The 14,469-nt window shown below is 40.1% G+C and overlaps 1 protein-coding gene across 3 annotated transcripts in view; it reads left to right on the top strand.

Moving 5' to 3' along the window:
• Nucleotides 1-14,469, top strand: part of LOC137641395 (uncharacterized) — an 89,959-nt gene that overhangs the window by 69,250 nt on the left and 6,240 nt on the right. For all 3 annotated transcript variants that reach the window (XM_068373915.1, XM_068373917.1, XM_068373914.1), the window contains exons 5-7: nucleotides 869-967; nucleotides 6,096-6,308; nucleotides 11,885-12,072. In XM_068373915.1, the coding sequence (XP_068230016.1) occupies nucleotides 869-967; nucleotides 6,096-6,308; nucleotides 11,885-12,072 (500 nt within the window). The remainder of the gene's footprint in view (nucleotides 1-868; nucleotides 968-6,095; nucleotides 6,309-11,884; nucleotides 12,073-14,469) is intronic.

Genomic DNA, 14,469 nt, shown 5'->3' with positions numbered 1-14,469 from the left:
GTGTTTAGGAAACACATGATATAAAATCGCCTTTAATATTTGTGCTTGTTTTAGTTTAGGGTGCTGTAGTACATGCATTAAGTGTTCTGTACATTAAAGGGTGGTTTGTTAACAGTACTACGTACAAGGGAAGGTTTTAAAAGTCCGAATATACATGTTAAATAAATAGGTAAATATGCTGTCACTACTTCGCGGATTTTCACCTATCGCGCCCGCGTCTGGAACCTATCTACCGCGATAAACGAGGGTTCACTGTAGCAGGAAGGTTTCAGAAGCAGTATTCAACAATTGACTATATTTAAGTTATTAGCCAGTTACTGGAAAAGCAATTGAATATGACATACCACTATGTAGGGCATTTATAGACTATACAAAAGTTTTTAATTCTTTCAAAACTTCAGCAGTAATGAAAGCCTTTCAAAATGTTTTAGAGATATACAAAAGAAGGAGAGGGATGTTTAATAACTACCTGGGGTTCAAAGTACTCATGCTTAGATAAGAAGCTTTTAGCTGCTTGACTTCTTGTTATTGCAGGATGAAACAATGAGTCTGAAAATATTCAAAACTGTAAATAAGGACTCTATGATTGATAGATTTGTGACACAAAAGAGAAATAACGAACCAAGAATGGTATAGTACAATGTGTAGATCAGCAGAGTTAATCAATGGAAGCATATTTAGATAGCTGTATGAGACATAAGTTAGGGGAGAAGATCAAGGCGCCATAAGTTAACTTCACAACCTCCTGTAAAATAAACTTACATTAAGATCCATAAACAATCCAATAAGGAACTTTATGTGAATGTGTGTTATGATGATGATATGGTTGATTTCTCTGCTGCTACAGCTACACTTTTTTGATTTTCAGGTGAAGGAAGAAGCATGTGCTCAGGTTACAGAAAATGCGGTTTCAAACTCTATCCCTGCTGAACCAGTTTCTGTGGTAAAGAAAAAGAAACGTCCCAAGGTAAACCAGACTGATAATCATACTGTTTGATAATAAGGACAATCAATATTGTCATCATCTTCATCATTAATATTTTGAGTTAGATATTAATTTTTCAAGGTTAGATATGAAATTGGTTCTGCCCTGTCCATTGTTTTGTTTACTTTCTTATTCAAATTCACATCTAGTTGCCTTCTTCATTAATGCTCTTTATCCAATACTGTATTTTCCTTTAGAGCTTCTTCATGCTACTTTTCTTATCAGCTGTTCCTTGTCCTATCCAAAATATTCCTAGTCTCTCAGTATTTGAGATTCAGGCACTAGTCACCATATCTTTCTCTAACGCTGTCTGCTTTAGTATGAGATTAACAGTGATATCTCACAGTTGTATAACTGATATCTCATAACAATGTTACTGCTTGTTATATCTAGAATCCTCAATAGATATGGGTTTATTTTCTTGTATATTTGTGAATTTTTATTAAGGATTCAATGTTCTTACAGTACTACCTATTAGTTTAAGAATTATATTTTACAATATTTCTTTTTTTATACATTACTCTTATAAAGATGATTGCTCTGAAATATGTTTGTTCCTACGTGAACACAAACCCTCGTCATTCATATGGTTTCACAACATTGCTATTTTGATAAACCAAAATTAAGGAAATCATGTGGGTTTGACAACATTGTATGATTTTCCTGTTCCCACTTGCTCTGGGTAGGTGCGTTGGAGCCTGAGGCTCAATCCACACTTCACTCTTGGTTGCTGTGGCAATCATACTGTTTAGAGGCAGTGTCTGGGAAGCCCTGCATAGCTATCAGTCAGCAAGACTACCAGTTTTGAATTTGACAGTAAGCAGTAAGGACTTGCTCTAGCTGCCTCTCAAAATTTTTTACTACTGTATTTAAATTATTTATTTTTCTCTTTCTAGAATAAATGGAAAAGTATAAAACCGTGCAGCTATGTCTAGGTAAGCCCAGTGAAAAGTGTGGCAGGTCTTTGTTCAAACCTGCTATTGACCTCTTGTTATCTTTGTGCAAGGTACTTGACTGTTTCGCAGTCATCCTTATGTGGTGAGTGCAAGTCATGGGTTCTTCAGCAGTGAGTGCAGTTTGCCCTCCCCAAAAAAGATGAAAGCTAATAAGGACACTTTCTAGCTCCTTTTCTTCCAGTGTTCCTTGACTTGCTGTCTTTCTCAGGTTCCCTCAACAGCTGGGTCCTCTGGAGGAATTTATGGGCGAGAGCAGACCTTGGCCTGACCTAAGGCCAATCTTGAAGGAAAGTGGAAATATCACCTTTTCTCATTAAGGTTATACTCCTCTGCCTTTTCCTTGATGGCTTCCTTTAGCTGCGCAGACTGACAATGACGGCAACCTGGAGGTAAGGAAGTTTTGGCCTTCCATGGGGAATGCTGGTGATCCTATAGCAGGAAAGCTGCTGAATTTTTTGGCCACCATCAGGATTTGAGGCTTTCCCTGCCGAGACTATACCCTCTCCTGCAACATCTGTGGAGGCAATAGGGGGTGTGGCACCTGCTGGTGTGGCCTGGTCTGCTGTTGAAGAAGCCCCTGTGGCCTCCTTTTGTGTAGGAATGTTGTTAATGGTCTCCAAGACCTTGACCTCATAAAAAGCTGGCTAGAAGAAGACTTGTGGGTGCTTCTTCTCTTTTACCTCCTAGTCAACCTTTTTTTCATCTGATTCTTCTGACGCTGCTGCTTTTAAGAAGTCATTATTGATGAAGCAGTATGACAGATCGAAAGGAGTTGCTTGAGACTCTTACCGATCGCTTCCTTCTTATGCTAGAGAGAGACCGTACCAGGGAGGGTGCCTCTTTGCATGGTACAGGAGAGTACATGCCTGTTACTGGTGATCGATCTTGTTCCTGACCAAGCACAAACACTCTGACAGGATGAAAGGTTTTAGCCCTCTCTTCTGCTTTCTCCTGGACACTCAAGGTACAATTCTGTTTTTCTCCCTATAATACTTCGGTACTGAAGGGAGAGACTTTGAAAACAAAAAGAAGAGAACCAGTGATAGGCCTCCGTTGTTTTTTACAAGCAATGAGATATTCCCTCGCATGAGCAAGATCAGAAATACAATCCTCAGTTTCCTTGTGATTGTTCTCATTGAGATTGGTAATACATACTCAAGCACTTTGTGATTGTTCTCCTTCTGACTCTTGGGTCACTAGAGATGCTTCCACTCATTTTTGAGGTAGGAAGTGTGATCATGTCATCAGTTCTTTCCTGTGGTGTCCTTCATGGCATACATGTTGTCTAACCAATGGGCCAACTGGAGAAGTTGGACAGGAGGTGATGTCGTTGTTGAGGAATGCCCTGGAACTGGAGACTGTATTTCTCTTTCTTCAAAATGACATGAAGGCAACTGGGAAAAAGTGAAGGAACGCGAGCCGTGATTCCCTCATCCACCATGCAATTACCTTCAGGGATCCAGGCCATTCAAAGTTAGCTGCAGCGAGACCTTTGGTCAAGATTAGTTTTGATGAAAGCTCCAGTTGCCTCCAAAGCTCAATTGGGACCTCCAGTTGCTTCTTCCTTTAGAAAAGTCTGGTTCTAGAGGGCCAGTAGGGATAAGTAGGTAGGAATGTGACACTGAAGTTGGTAGTCCCCTCCTTTAGCTGTTGCAAGTAGGGGATGCCTGTCATGCCATTGGGCAATGTTGCAGCAACATAGAACTGAGCATTTGGTAATAGAAGTCCCTTGGGTCGGATACTGCCTACCTTTTAAAGATCTACGACCTCCTCTCACTTGCACACCTTTGACATTCCAGAGTTGGCCCTTCAAATTTCTGAAAGCTCTGGCTTTAGCAGAAGTTTTCCAGAGAGTACTTTGGCTTCATCCTTGAGGGAGATGTGTACCAGTTGAACATGGGAGTATTCACCCTGGTCTCACCTTTGGCCCACATGAACGGGATGTGTGTCAAGATATAGTATCTTGAAGACTATTAGGTCTTGGCCTCTTCCAAGGTGCTGTTGCTTCAGAATCCAGATTAACTACTTTCCCTTAATATTAATCTGGTGGTCATGGTAAATTTGGAAAAGTATTGTCTCACGCCCAATCAGGAAATGAAGTGCCATCGGATGCTGATAGACCTGGCATTAGTGAGAATCTTCCCTCAGCAGGCTCAGAGGTAGCATAACCATGCTTAAATTCTCATTATTATTATTATTATTATTATTATTATTATTTGTGTGAGAACTTTTTCTCAACTGTGGCAATATCTTGTGTTCATTAGAGAAAATTGTTCCTCATGGGCGTCTCCATCAATGATCACTACAGTGGTGTCTAGAGTGTGGTCAGGATCCTATCCTACCTTGTTCCAGTGGAATGGGAGGTATGGGACAATCTTTCATGGTAGCTGAATGATGAAAATCTCACCAAGGGAGTTTTACTCAGCTCCCTACCTCCAGAGAGGCTCCTGTTATCAGAGGGATCTATGGAGGGGTGGGGTGCCACACACTTGGAGAACCAAGCCATTTCAAGTTTGAGGTCTTAGAGGAAAAACACCTGCATATCAGTCAGTTGTACGTGCGAGCAGAGTTCCGGGCATTACAAGCGAGTTTGATAGGGCACTCATTAATGCTGATGAAGAACTACAAGCAAGGAGGGATTATCTTGTATAGTACAGTCTTTGTGATTTGACGAAGCAGGTGCACATCTGAGCAGTGGACAGTATTGTAGAGCGGTCAAAGGCAAAAAGAATGTAGTAGCAGATATACTCGGTCCCAATTGGCAGGTTGTAGGTTCGGAGTGGTCCTTATATCCACTCACCGCATAAAGGCATCTTGCTCCTTGGAGATTACCAGTGATTGTCTATTTCACGACACAGCCAAACAGAAAATACCTGGTGTTCTGCTCCCTTGTTCCAGATAATTGCACATGTTCAAGGCCTTTTTTTTTAACAATCTGGATGCGTATGCCTTTCCTTTTTTCTGCTTGATTTGACAATTAATTTACAGTGTGCTGACAACATTAGGTCTCCGGATAAGATTCATGAAAGAAATCTGGGAAAAGGGGCAACTTCCCAAATGTATTTTATGTTCCTAGTCATTTTGGTTTGACTATAGCCCTTTCAGTAGTATTCTGTTTTATTTGTTAGCATACTTGGAGCCGAAGGTGTTTGATCACCATTGGCTCTGTGTACCTTACAGATGTTGCCCCAAGACCCTTGGACCCCTTTACCTTGGGCTCTGGGGTGGCTGCTCAGTACAGTAGTTGTGTAGCACTCCTAGCTCCCTCACAAGACTTGGTATACTTTCCCTCTAAGGTTGCACATTTGGCATAATTCTCTTGTTCCTCTTTTGAAGGGATGTCTAATGCAAATGAATTACACGATAGAGCATCTTTCTTGCATCTTGTCCATCCTTCTGGCAAGGGGAAGGGTGTTGTGTCTTACTAAACTTTTTTTATTGATGTGGCTGGTTTGACACTGCTGATGCCATCTTCTTGCTAAGTAGATAGTACTGGTTTCCTTTTGAGCCAATACTGGCTGAGGCTCTAACATCTGCATTCCTATGATTAACTGTTAGGTTGTTGGTCACCTTCTTTGCTCCCTTTTGGGATCAGAAAGGACGGCTTCCGGGTAAGAAATGAACTTTTTAGTTTGGTTCTAGTGGACTTCCTTCCACCAATGAGTGCTTCTCCTAATTTTAAAGGATGAAAGGTTTGTATATGTGTAGGAACAAATAATAGATTTTGAAATTTATTTACATGTTTCATAGCAATAACAAACCAAAGTCCATTAGATTGAATTTTCCACCTCAACCACCTGACAGGGCTTCATCCTTTGTACAAACAGTCATTTCCAAACTTACTTATTAACAACACAATGGCCATTCTAATGCTGTTGAAGACCTATCCCTATCTTAAAGGACTCAGGTTCATGTAGCTAGGAAAAATACAAATTGTTTTTTACTTATTTTTATAAAGATATATACTGTATACTGTTTTTCTTTAATTGTACTGATTAAGAAAATAGGAGGTCTACTAATGTTATATAAGAGCAGTACTTCCTGATTTATTTTTTGCATTCACAGATATCTTGTTACATAATCCCCAAATGCTTAGGGATAACTATACATGCACTGAGACCAATGTAACTAACTATAATTTCTTTATTTTACAGAATACAAAATATAGAACAAAAGAACCGGTGGATCCAAGAGTTCTGCAGAAAATGTATGAACTTACTAGACAAGGGGTATCCACTGTGAAGATGATGCAAGCTGCAATTGCAGTTTTCGTGGAGGAAGAGTTATTTCCTCTGGGTGAACCACCCCCTGCTATGTATCGACGATATAACCCAACTCCTTCTGATATTCAGAATGCCATGTACAAGGTAATTGTTGCTTTGTTTCAATTGTGTGAAGCTTAGGAACTTGATTAGAGTTCCAGAACCAAAGAATGTATGGCAAATATCTCTGTAGATTTTCAGGAAGGTTTGTCCTGAGCCTTACAGAGAGATTTATCTTATATGGGTATGTGTGGGAGAGGACAGGGTTACAATTGACTCAAATATGGTTAGCAACATCTTTCACACGAGTGACTTTTAAGCCACAGGTTCTGCTACAGAGTTGTGTAGGAGAGGGCTTATCTAGTATGACACCTTTCCCTTACCTACCCTTGAAGGTTGATTATCTATATGCTAGTGAAGGAAAGGGGTAAATCTTTTTGCTTGTTGAATATTAACAGTTGAATTCTTCCCATAGGAAATATTTTCGTATTTGAAGACTTGGTGGGCTCACATTAATGGGTTGTCTTTTCCACACTTATTGTCTTGGTAAACGATAAGGTCAGCTACGATGTAACTGGGGAATAAGAGGGTGACGCTATCATGTGTCATTGAAGACCAACGATTTACAATAGTTAAGGGAAGGTTTTAGTCATTTTATGATCCTATTTCTTTTTCAGATATTTGGCTGTGGTATTTTGGGAGGGAGGGGAGATATACTACCCTTCTCCTGAGTGATATAGAAATAACTGAGGTTTTCAATTAACTTTCTTATTACAGATGAATGAAAGGAAAATCAAATTTCCGAGATGGATGCTATAACTCGGCCAAGTCTAAGTTGAGTAATGAGTGTTGTCACTACCATAGTGACTAGTTTGCTGATTGGGGTGGGACTTAAGGCACTGTCAATTGTTCTATTTGTCTGCTGGGGATTTATTTTGCAAAAGGCTTGAAAGATAAGGACATCTTTCTCCTTTCATTGTGAGTGGAAGGATTTGCTATGATCGATGGTCCACTGAGTATTTACCCAGCAAGGATCTCGAATACTCTTTAATTCCAACTACAACAGTTAAGGGTTTGGGAAATGGGGTTGTGGTGGAGCAGGCCCCTTTCCAATTTCTTTGGTTAACCTTTTTGGAATGTATAGAATGAAGGGTACAGTAGGTCCTCGGGTTACGACGGTCCCGACTTACGCGGTTTCGCCGTTATGAACGCGCCCCATAAAAATATAAAAATAATATTAAGCGTCGTTCCGTCTTACACCGTTAGCGTCGTAAGCGACGTAAACAATTGCGAACTAGTTTCTAGCGCGCGGTGGATGAATACGCTTTGCGGTGGTTGTGGGCGAGGAAGACGGCGTCGCTCAGTTCCACTCATACGCCATTTTTGGTTGTGATTGCCTGTTCTTTCTCTCACGTGTTTGATCGTTTTTTTGAACTTTTTGCCCTTCATTATGGCTCCAAAGCGCAAGGCAGATTCTTCTGATGGTAGTGCATCGAAGAAAAGGAAGGCCATCACCATGGAAGTGAAATTAGACATTATTAAGCGGTCTAAAAACGGTGAAACGCCAACGAACATTGGCCGATCGCTTGGCCTTAGCCGTTCGACCGTGGCTACTATCCTTAAAGATAAGGAGCGCATTGTTGAACACGTAAAAGGATCTGCTCCAATGAAAGCAACAGTGATAACGAAACAGCGTAGTGGTTTAATTATCGAAATGGAAAGGTTATTAGTGCTTTGGTTGGAAGATCAAAATCAACGGCGTATTCCAGTGAGCTTAATGGTTATTCAAGAGAAGGCTAAAAGGTTGTTTGAAGCGTTGAAAAAAGAAAGGGGGGGAGAAAGTGAAAGTGAAGAGTTTTCGGCTAGTAGGGGTTGGTTTATGCGATTTAAGGCACGGGCCAATTACCATAATCTTAAAGTGCAAGGTGAAGCTGCTAGTGGGGATGATTCCTGGGAGGAGATGAAGGTTACAAACATGAATGGTGTTTGGAGGAAGCTATGTCCTTAATTTGTTAATGATTTTCATGGGTTTGAGGACACAGTTGACCATGTTATCAAGAACATTGTTGCCCTGAGTAAGGAAACCGATTTGGAGATGGAGGTTGATGATGTTACGGAGCTGCTAGAATCTCATGGAGAGGAGTTATCTGCTGGGGACTTGATACAACTGGAGAAGCAGATCATAGAGGAAGAGGAAGAAGCCCCCACCCCAGACCCTAAGGCTTTCACAAGGCAGGGCTTGTCAAAAGGTTTTGCCGAGATACAACAAGCATTGGCAACTTTCGAGGCTCAAGATCCCAACATGGACAGGTTCACCAGGGTTTCCAGAGGTGTCATGGACTTACTGCAGTGTTATAAGGAGATTTTGGATGAGAAGAGGATCCTCTCTGTCCAGTCTAACCTGGAGCGGTATTTTAAGAAAGTAGAGAGAACTGCACCCTCTACATCAGCTGCCTCTACTACTCCAGATTTGCCTGCAACAGAGCCTCTACCATCAACCTCAGCTGCCTCTATTGCTACAGAGCCTCTGCCATCAACCTCAGCTGCCTCTGCTTCTCCAGCTTCTCCACCACCTCTTGTAGGCTCTTCACCTCCAGACTCGCCTGCCCCAGCTTCTCCAGCATCTTCTGTCTCACTTCCAGAGAATCCTGATTCACCTGCCCCAGTTTCTCCAGCATCTTCTGCACCTTCCTCTCCACAATAAACCAGTCTCTCCGTCCCTTGCAACATCCCTTCCAGTGTGCAAGCCAACCATAGGAATAAGGTAAGGAATTGTTCTCTTTTTTTTTTTTATTGATATTTACTTTAATTCATGTGGTAAGGAATTGTTTTCTTTTTTTTTTTATTGATATTTACTTTAATTCATGTGGTAAGGAATTGTTTTCTTTTTTTATTGATATTTACTTTAATTCATGTGGTAAGGAATTGTTTTTTTTTTTTTATTGATATTTACTTTAATTCATGTGGTAAGGAATTGTTTTCTTTTTTTATTGATATTTACTTTAATTCATGTGGTAAGGAATTGTTTTCTTTTTTTTTATTGATATTTACTTTAATTCATGTGGTAAGGAATTGTTTTCTTTTTTTATTGATATTTACTTTAATTCATGTGGTAAGGAATTGTTTTCTTTTTTTTATTGATATTTACTTTAATTCATGTGGTAAGGAATTGTTTTCTTTTTTTATTGATATTTACTTTAATTCATGTGGTAAGGAATTGTTTTCTTTTTTTATTGATATTTACTTTAATTCATGTGGTAAGGAATTGTTTTCTCTTTTTCTAATATTGTTTTTATGTCATTTGATACATTTTATTATAGTACAGTATACAGTAATACTTTACAGTACAGTACAGTACGTATATTTATGGTGTTCCGACTTACACGGAAATTCGGGTTACACCGCGTCTTAAGAACGGATCAGCGTCGTAACCCGAGGACCCCCTGTATACAAAATATGTGACTCAGCTGCGGGTGAACTCTAATAATGTAATAATGAGCAGTTTTCCGTCATAATCAACTCTTTCAGAGAGCATATCAGACGAGAATTTCAACAATTATACGTTACTGTTGTCATCCAAAAGAAAAACTTTCTGGTTGTTTGAAATGACATCTCTATCCAATATGTATATGTACACTCCTTACCACACTATTGTTCATTAGTCTACAGTGAATCTTCAAGATTTTATTTCCAGACTAGATGTGAGTGCTGTATAATTTGTAGCACTGTACTGTGTATTGCACATAAAATAGAAATTTTATTTGCATACATATTGAAGGTTTAGGTTGTAAATGGCTTTGCGATTTACATTTTATAAATGCTCCTTCAGGAGTTTAGAGCTGAAAGTAGTAGGGTAAAAAATTTTCTTGGTAATCTTTGGCAAATCCATCGAAGGACTGAACATCTTGAACCGTACAATGTGGCACGGTATGTGCAGCTTGAATGCATAAGACTATATCACAATCTATGTCAAGATTGCTAGCTTAGAAGAAGCCAAGAAAAATATACAATGTGACAGGTTTTAATTATAAATCAAAGTAAATTTTATTTCTTGTCCTGTTTGTATATCATGTCATTTTTTCATCATTAGAACTTGTTACATATGGATGTCATATAGTAATCACTTCAGTTTATCCCTCTGTCAGTTCAGTCGTTCATTCACTATTTCTCTCTTGATAACTGTATATTATAAAATCTTTATGCTGTATAGTAACTCCTCGGCTAATGCGAGTGATACGTTCCGAGCCCCCCATGCTATAGCTGAAAAACCACGAAGTAGATACAGAAATGAATTTAAGATTTCATAAGCCCTAAAATTACTATTTCATTAAAAAATAATTAAACTGAAAAATATAAAACTTGCCTTTCCTCAGAACTCACGATGTAAAGAGGAAGAGCTGTGGTATGGAAAGGGATTACCTTATTGTGTTGATTTAATTGTAATGAGGTTAAAAGTTGTGTCACCTCTTAAGGCCAGCTATATTTTGTCCTTGGTCTGAGGTTCTTTGCTGTAGCCCAAGGTCACAGATTTCGCTGGTATTTTTACTTAAATTTTTGTTTGAAACAATATTCAAGGTTTGGTGTTTTCATAAAGAACACAAAACAACACAGAGCAAAATAAAACACGTCTGACCAACGCAGGTGCTGTTGAGGAATGAGGATGGGGGTGGAGAGGGATAGTCGTAGTAGGAGGTAGCGGACGGGTGTAGGACGGCACCTCGTTGTTCCAGGGGATGTTGATGAAGGAGAGGTCTAATTGGTGAAGGACCTATGGTCGTGGTTCAATCACGCCCCAGTTTTCTATACCGACACTCAAAGAGTGAGCGAGCTAGGTTTATTCCTGGCATTCCATGCATCTCTTTTTTCTCTGGTATATTCAGCAAGAATTATGCCTTAGAAATGGTGCTAGAGGAGCATTTCAGTGGGCGACACAGGTTCCTCGCCCAGAAATAGATTTTTCCTTCGTCAAAATCCCTTTTATAGGCACAAAGGGCTGGGTGGATGGATTTATTCTTTAATACATTTTTTATGTGTAACAAGACAAAGCTAAAGAAATTAGAAATTTCAACAGTAAGAGATCCAGTGGAACACTACAAGGGAACTGAAATCAATGTAGTTGGGTTGAAACGCTGTTGAAAACATTTGGTATTGGCTATATTATACTGTGTATGGCATATTGTAAGCTGTAAATTTCTCTTGGGAGTAATATGATTTCAAATTCGCTATTTAGTTTCAGCAACAAGTCTGGCAAATTGTAACTGATCAGTGGGAATTTGGTCAAGTGTATAGTAACATGTTTTTTTAAGTACTTGATTTTATGGTATTTTTACACATTTTTACATTAAGTTCTATGAAAGATTTCTTATTCGGTAATAACTGTTAGGCAGAGGTTAAAAGCCATTCCTTGCTGATTTGATCAAGGATTTGTTACTTAATGAAATGCTGTACTGTATTACAACTTGAAGTCTTGTCTTGAACTTTGAAGTTTTTTCTAGAACTATGAAATATTCTACAATTTTATTTATGTTAATGTGTTAGAAATTTTTTTAAATTTATGGTAAAATTGTAGAATACTTATTGAAGTTTATTTTACTTTTTAATCTTTTAGAATCTGTCTGCCTGAGGATATACAATTACATTTTATTGATTTTAATTTAAATGTTTTTGTAACCATCGAACAGGTAAAACAGGAAATGCGACTTGAGGGCAAAAGTATTTTGCAGTACCGGTGTGCGGCACTAGTCAGAGAAATAACAGAATTAGTTGTCCAGACAGATAGTGAAGACTATCTTAACCAGCTAGAAGAACAATTGCGAAACATCTATAATGCGGTTCGAAATTCACTACCTATTCAACAAGTGCAGTTCAGGTAAGTGAACTAATTTCATCAGTCTTTCATATATGAATTGTAATAGGTACATAGTGCTTGTTTTACAAATACCCATCAAGTTAAAATTTTGGTCTTTATTATCATGCTATTCAGACATTTCAAGAATACTTTTAACTAGCCTGATGGGAATTTGTGGCACTGTGTATGTATATTGTGGAGTTGGATTATTTCTTATTTATCTGTTTATTTATCTGTTGTGAAACTGAGGATACAAAGAGAGTGGCATCTTTTCTTCACCTGCTGAAAGTATTTTATGATGGCGCCTTGTTGTTTCAGTTCTTGGCTACTGTTACTGCATTTGTTTCCCTTTGAACAGCTGCCATTTATTATTCACTGGTTAACTAGGGGTAGCTATTTTCCTCATTTTCTTAAATGTTTTACAATTTGCTCTTAACCAGGTGACAGAGGCTGGAGACTGGTTATCAACCTTCCTTTGCTGAACAAGTTTGTTTGTCAAATGAAGTTCAGGATTGAAAAATAAGGTCTCTGCTGTCTTCCATCATTATAGCTGAAGGATGTATCAGACCTTTCAAAAGTACCTTCGCTTCTCTCTCAATGGTACGGTGTACCAGTTCAAGACTGTCTTTCGGACTGTGTATGGCTACCCATTTGTTCACTTGGGTGTGCATCACGGTAGCTGCTTGGGCTTCGTCGTAGAGCCTGTTGCTTCAGGATCGAGATCGTCTTTTTGCACTTTGCCACGATTTAGGGATTGGGGTAAACTGGGAGAAGTTAAATCTCATACTCAACCAGAGGGTTAAGTATCTGGGCATGCTTACAGATTCAGCAGCAGAGAGAATATTTCAAATTGACAATCACATCAGCAAACTCAGGCAAGTTTTGGGACTATTTCTGTCCGAGGTAGTTTCATTTGGTGCTGGCCTGATGGCTTGATGAAAAGAACCACACCAGGGGAGTCCCACTCGATTTCTCACCTCTGGATCTGCATCTGTTCTCAGATGCCTTGAAGGAGGGGTGAAGTGCACACCTTGATGACCTGGTCATATCAGGAGTGTGGCCCAAGGAGGACAGGCATCTGCACATCAATGTCCTCAAAATACAAGTGACCCTCCTAGGCCTGCAAGCATTCCAAGAATGTTTTAGGAGGCTCTTGGTTGTGGCATAACATTAAAAAGCAAGGGGCACGGTTTTACGCCCCGCTGGAGTTTACGAAGTAGATACAAGTCTGGGCGGTGTTTCATGTAGAGTTAATAGCAAGGTACATTCCTGGCAAAAGGAATGTCCTAGCAGATACATCCAATAAGAGCGGAGTGGTCTCTACATCCTCTTTTGGTGGAAAGGCCTCTTGCTTTGTGGGGAAGCTCCACGTCTACTGCTCCCCCATTCCGGACTCATGGGCAGTGTTCGAAGACACCTTCCAACACCCCTAGGATCACCTGGATGTCTACACCTTTCCTCTGTAAACCAGGAATCAGGATGACCCTGGTGGCTCCCAGTATGCCACACATTGAATGTTATCCCGATCTTCTTGCTCTTCTATTCGAGGTTTTAAATGCCGCTCATGAATGGCAGAGGTAGGGGACATTGATATTGCCATAGCAAGTAGGACAATGCCATAGATACTGACCATATATAGATATGATCAGCACCCTAGTCCCTCTCCTTTCAAACTAGGACTAGGGAGGGCCAGGCAATGGCTACTGAGGATGGTGAGGTTGCAGCCACTAAAAGGACTAACAAGTTTGATCGGGACTGGAACCCCGTCTGGCCATCACCAGTCAGGGATATTACCAAATAGGCCACCACAACCCTTGGAGAAGTACCCCCTGATCCACTCTTCTCTGTCAGCCGCAGTGGCAGAGGTACCAGTCTGTGGAGTTGTCTCTTCACCGGTGGAAAATGTTTAGCATCTCTTTTGAGCAAAAGACTTTTCGTGAGGCATTGCACAGACGTCTGGATACCTCTGGAAGTCTTCGAGAGATGTCTATATTTCTCTGGTTGGAGTATCTACAGTGCAGATTGTGGATTTCCGTGTCTTCCTTCACTGAGAGTAGCATATCTCAGTTGCGGCTGGAGGGCATAGATCTCTCATCCCCCTGGGAATAGTCTATGCTCGTGAGGAGCTTCTAGCAGTGTTGCCCATCGTGGTCCTTAAAGCTCTTATGCACATCCCGTTTGAGCCCTTGAACTGGTTATCAGACAGGGATCTGACTCAAGACTGTCCTCTTGCAAGCCTTAGTATCGTCAAAGAGAGCGAGTTGTACGGTCTCTCTTACTTACTCACCCACGCTCGTGGGTAAGAGAGGTGTCCTTTAGTTTTATGCCTAAGTTTGTGTCGAAGGCTCAGAATCCGGTTGCACAAAACCACAGGTTAAAGTCTCTCCCACTGGGAGGCATCAGGTGGTGATGAAGACA

This window comes from Palaemon carinicauda, chromosome 5 (genome assembly GCF_036898095.1).
Source record: "Palaemon carinicauda isolate YSFRI2023 chromosome 5, ASM3689809v2, whole genome shotgun sequence".
NCBI lineage: Eukaryota > Metazoa > Arthropoda > Malacostraca > Decapoda > Palaemonidae > Palaemon > Palaemon carinicauda.
This window is presented reverse-complemented; position numbering and strand designations above follow the sequence as displayed.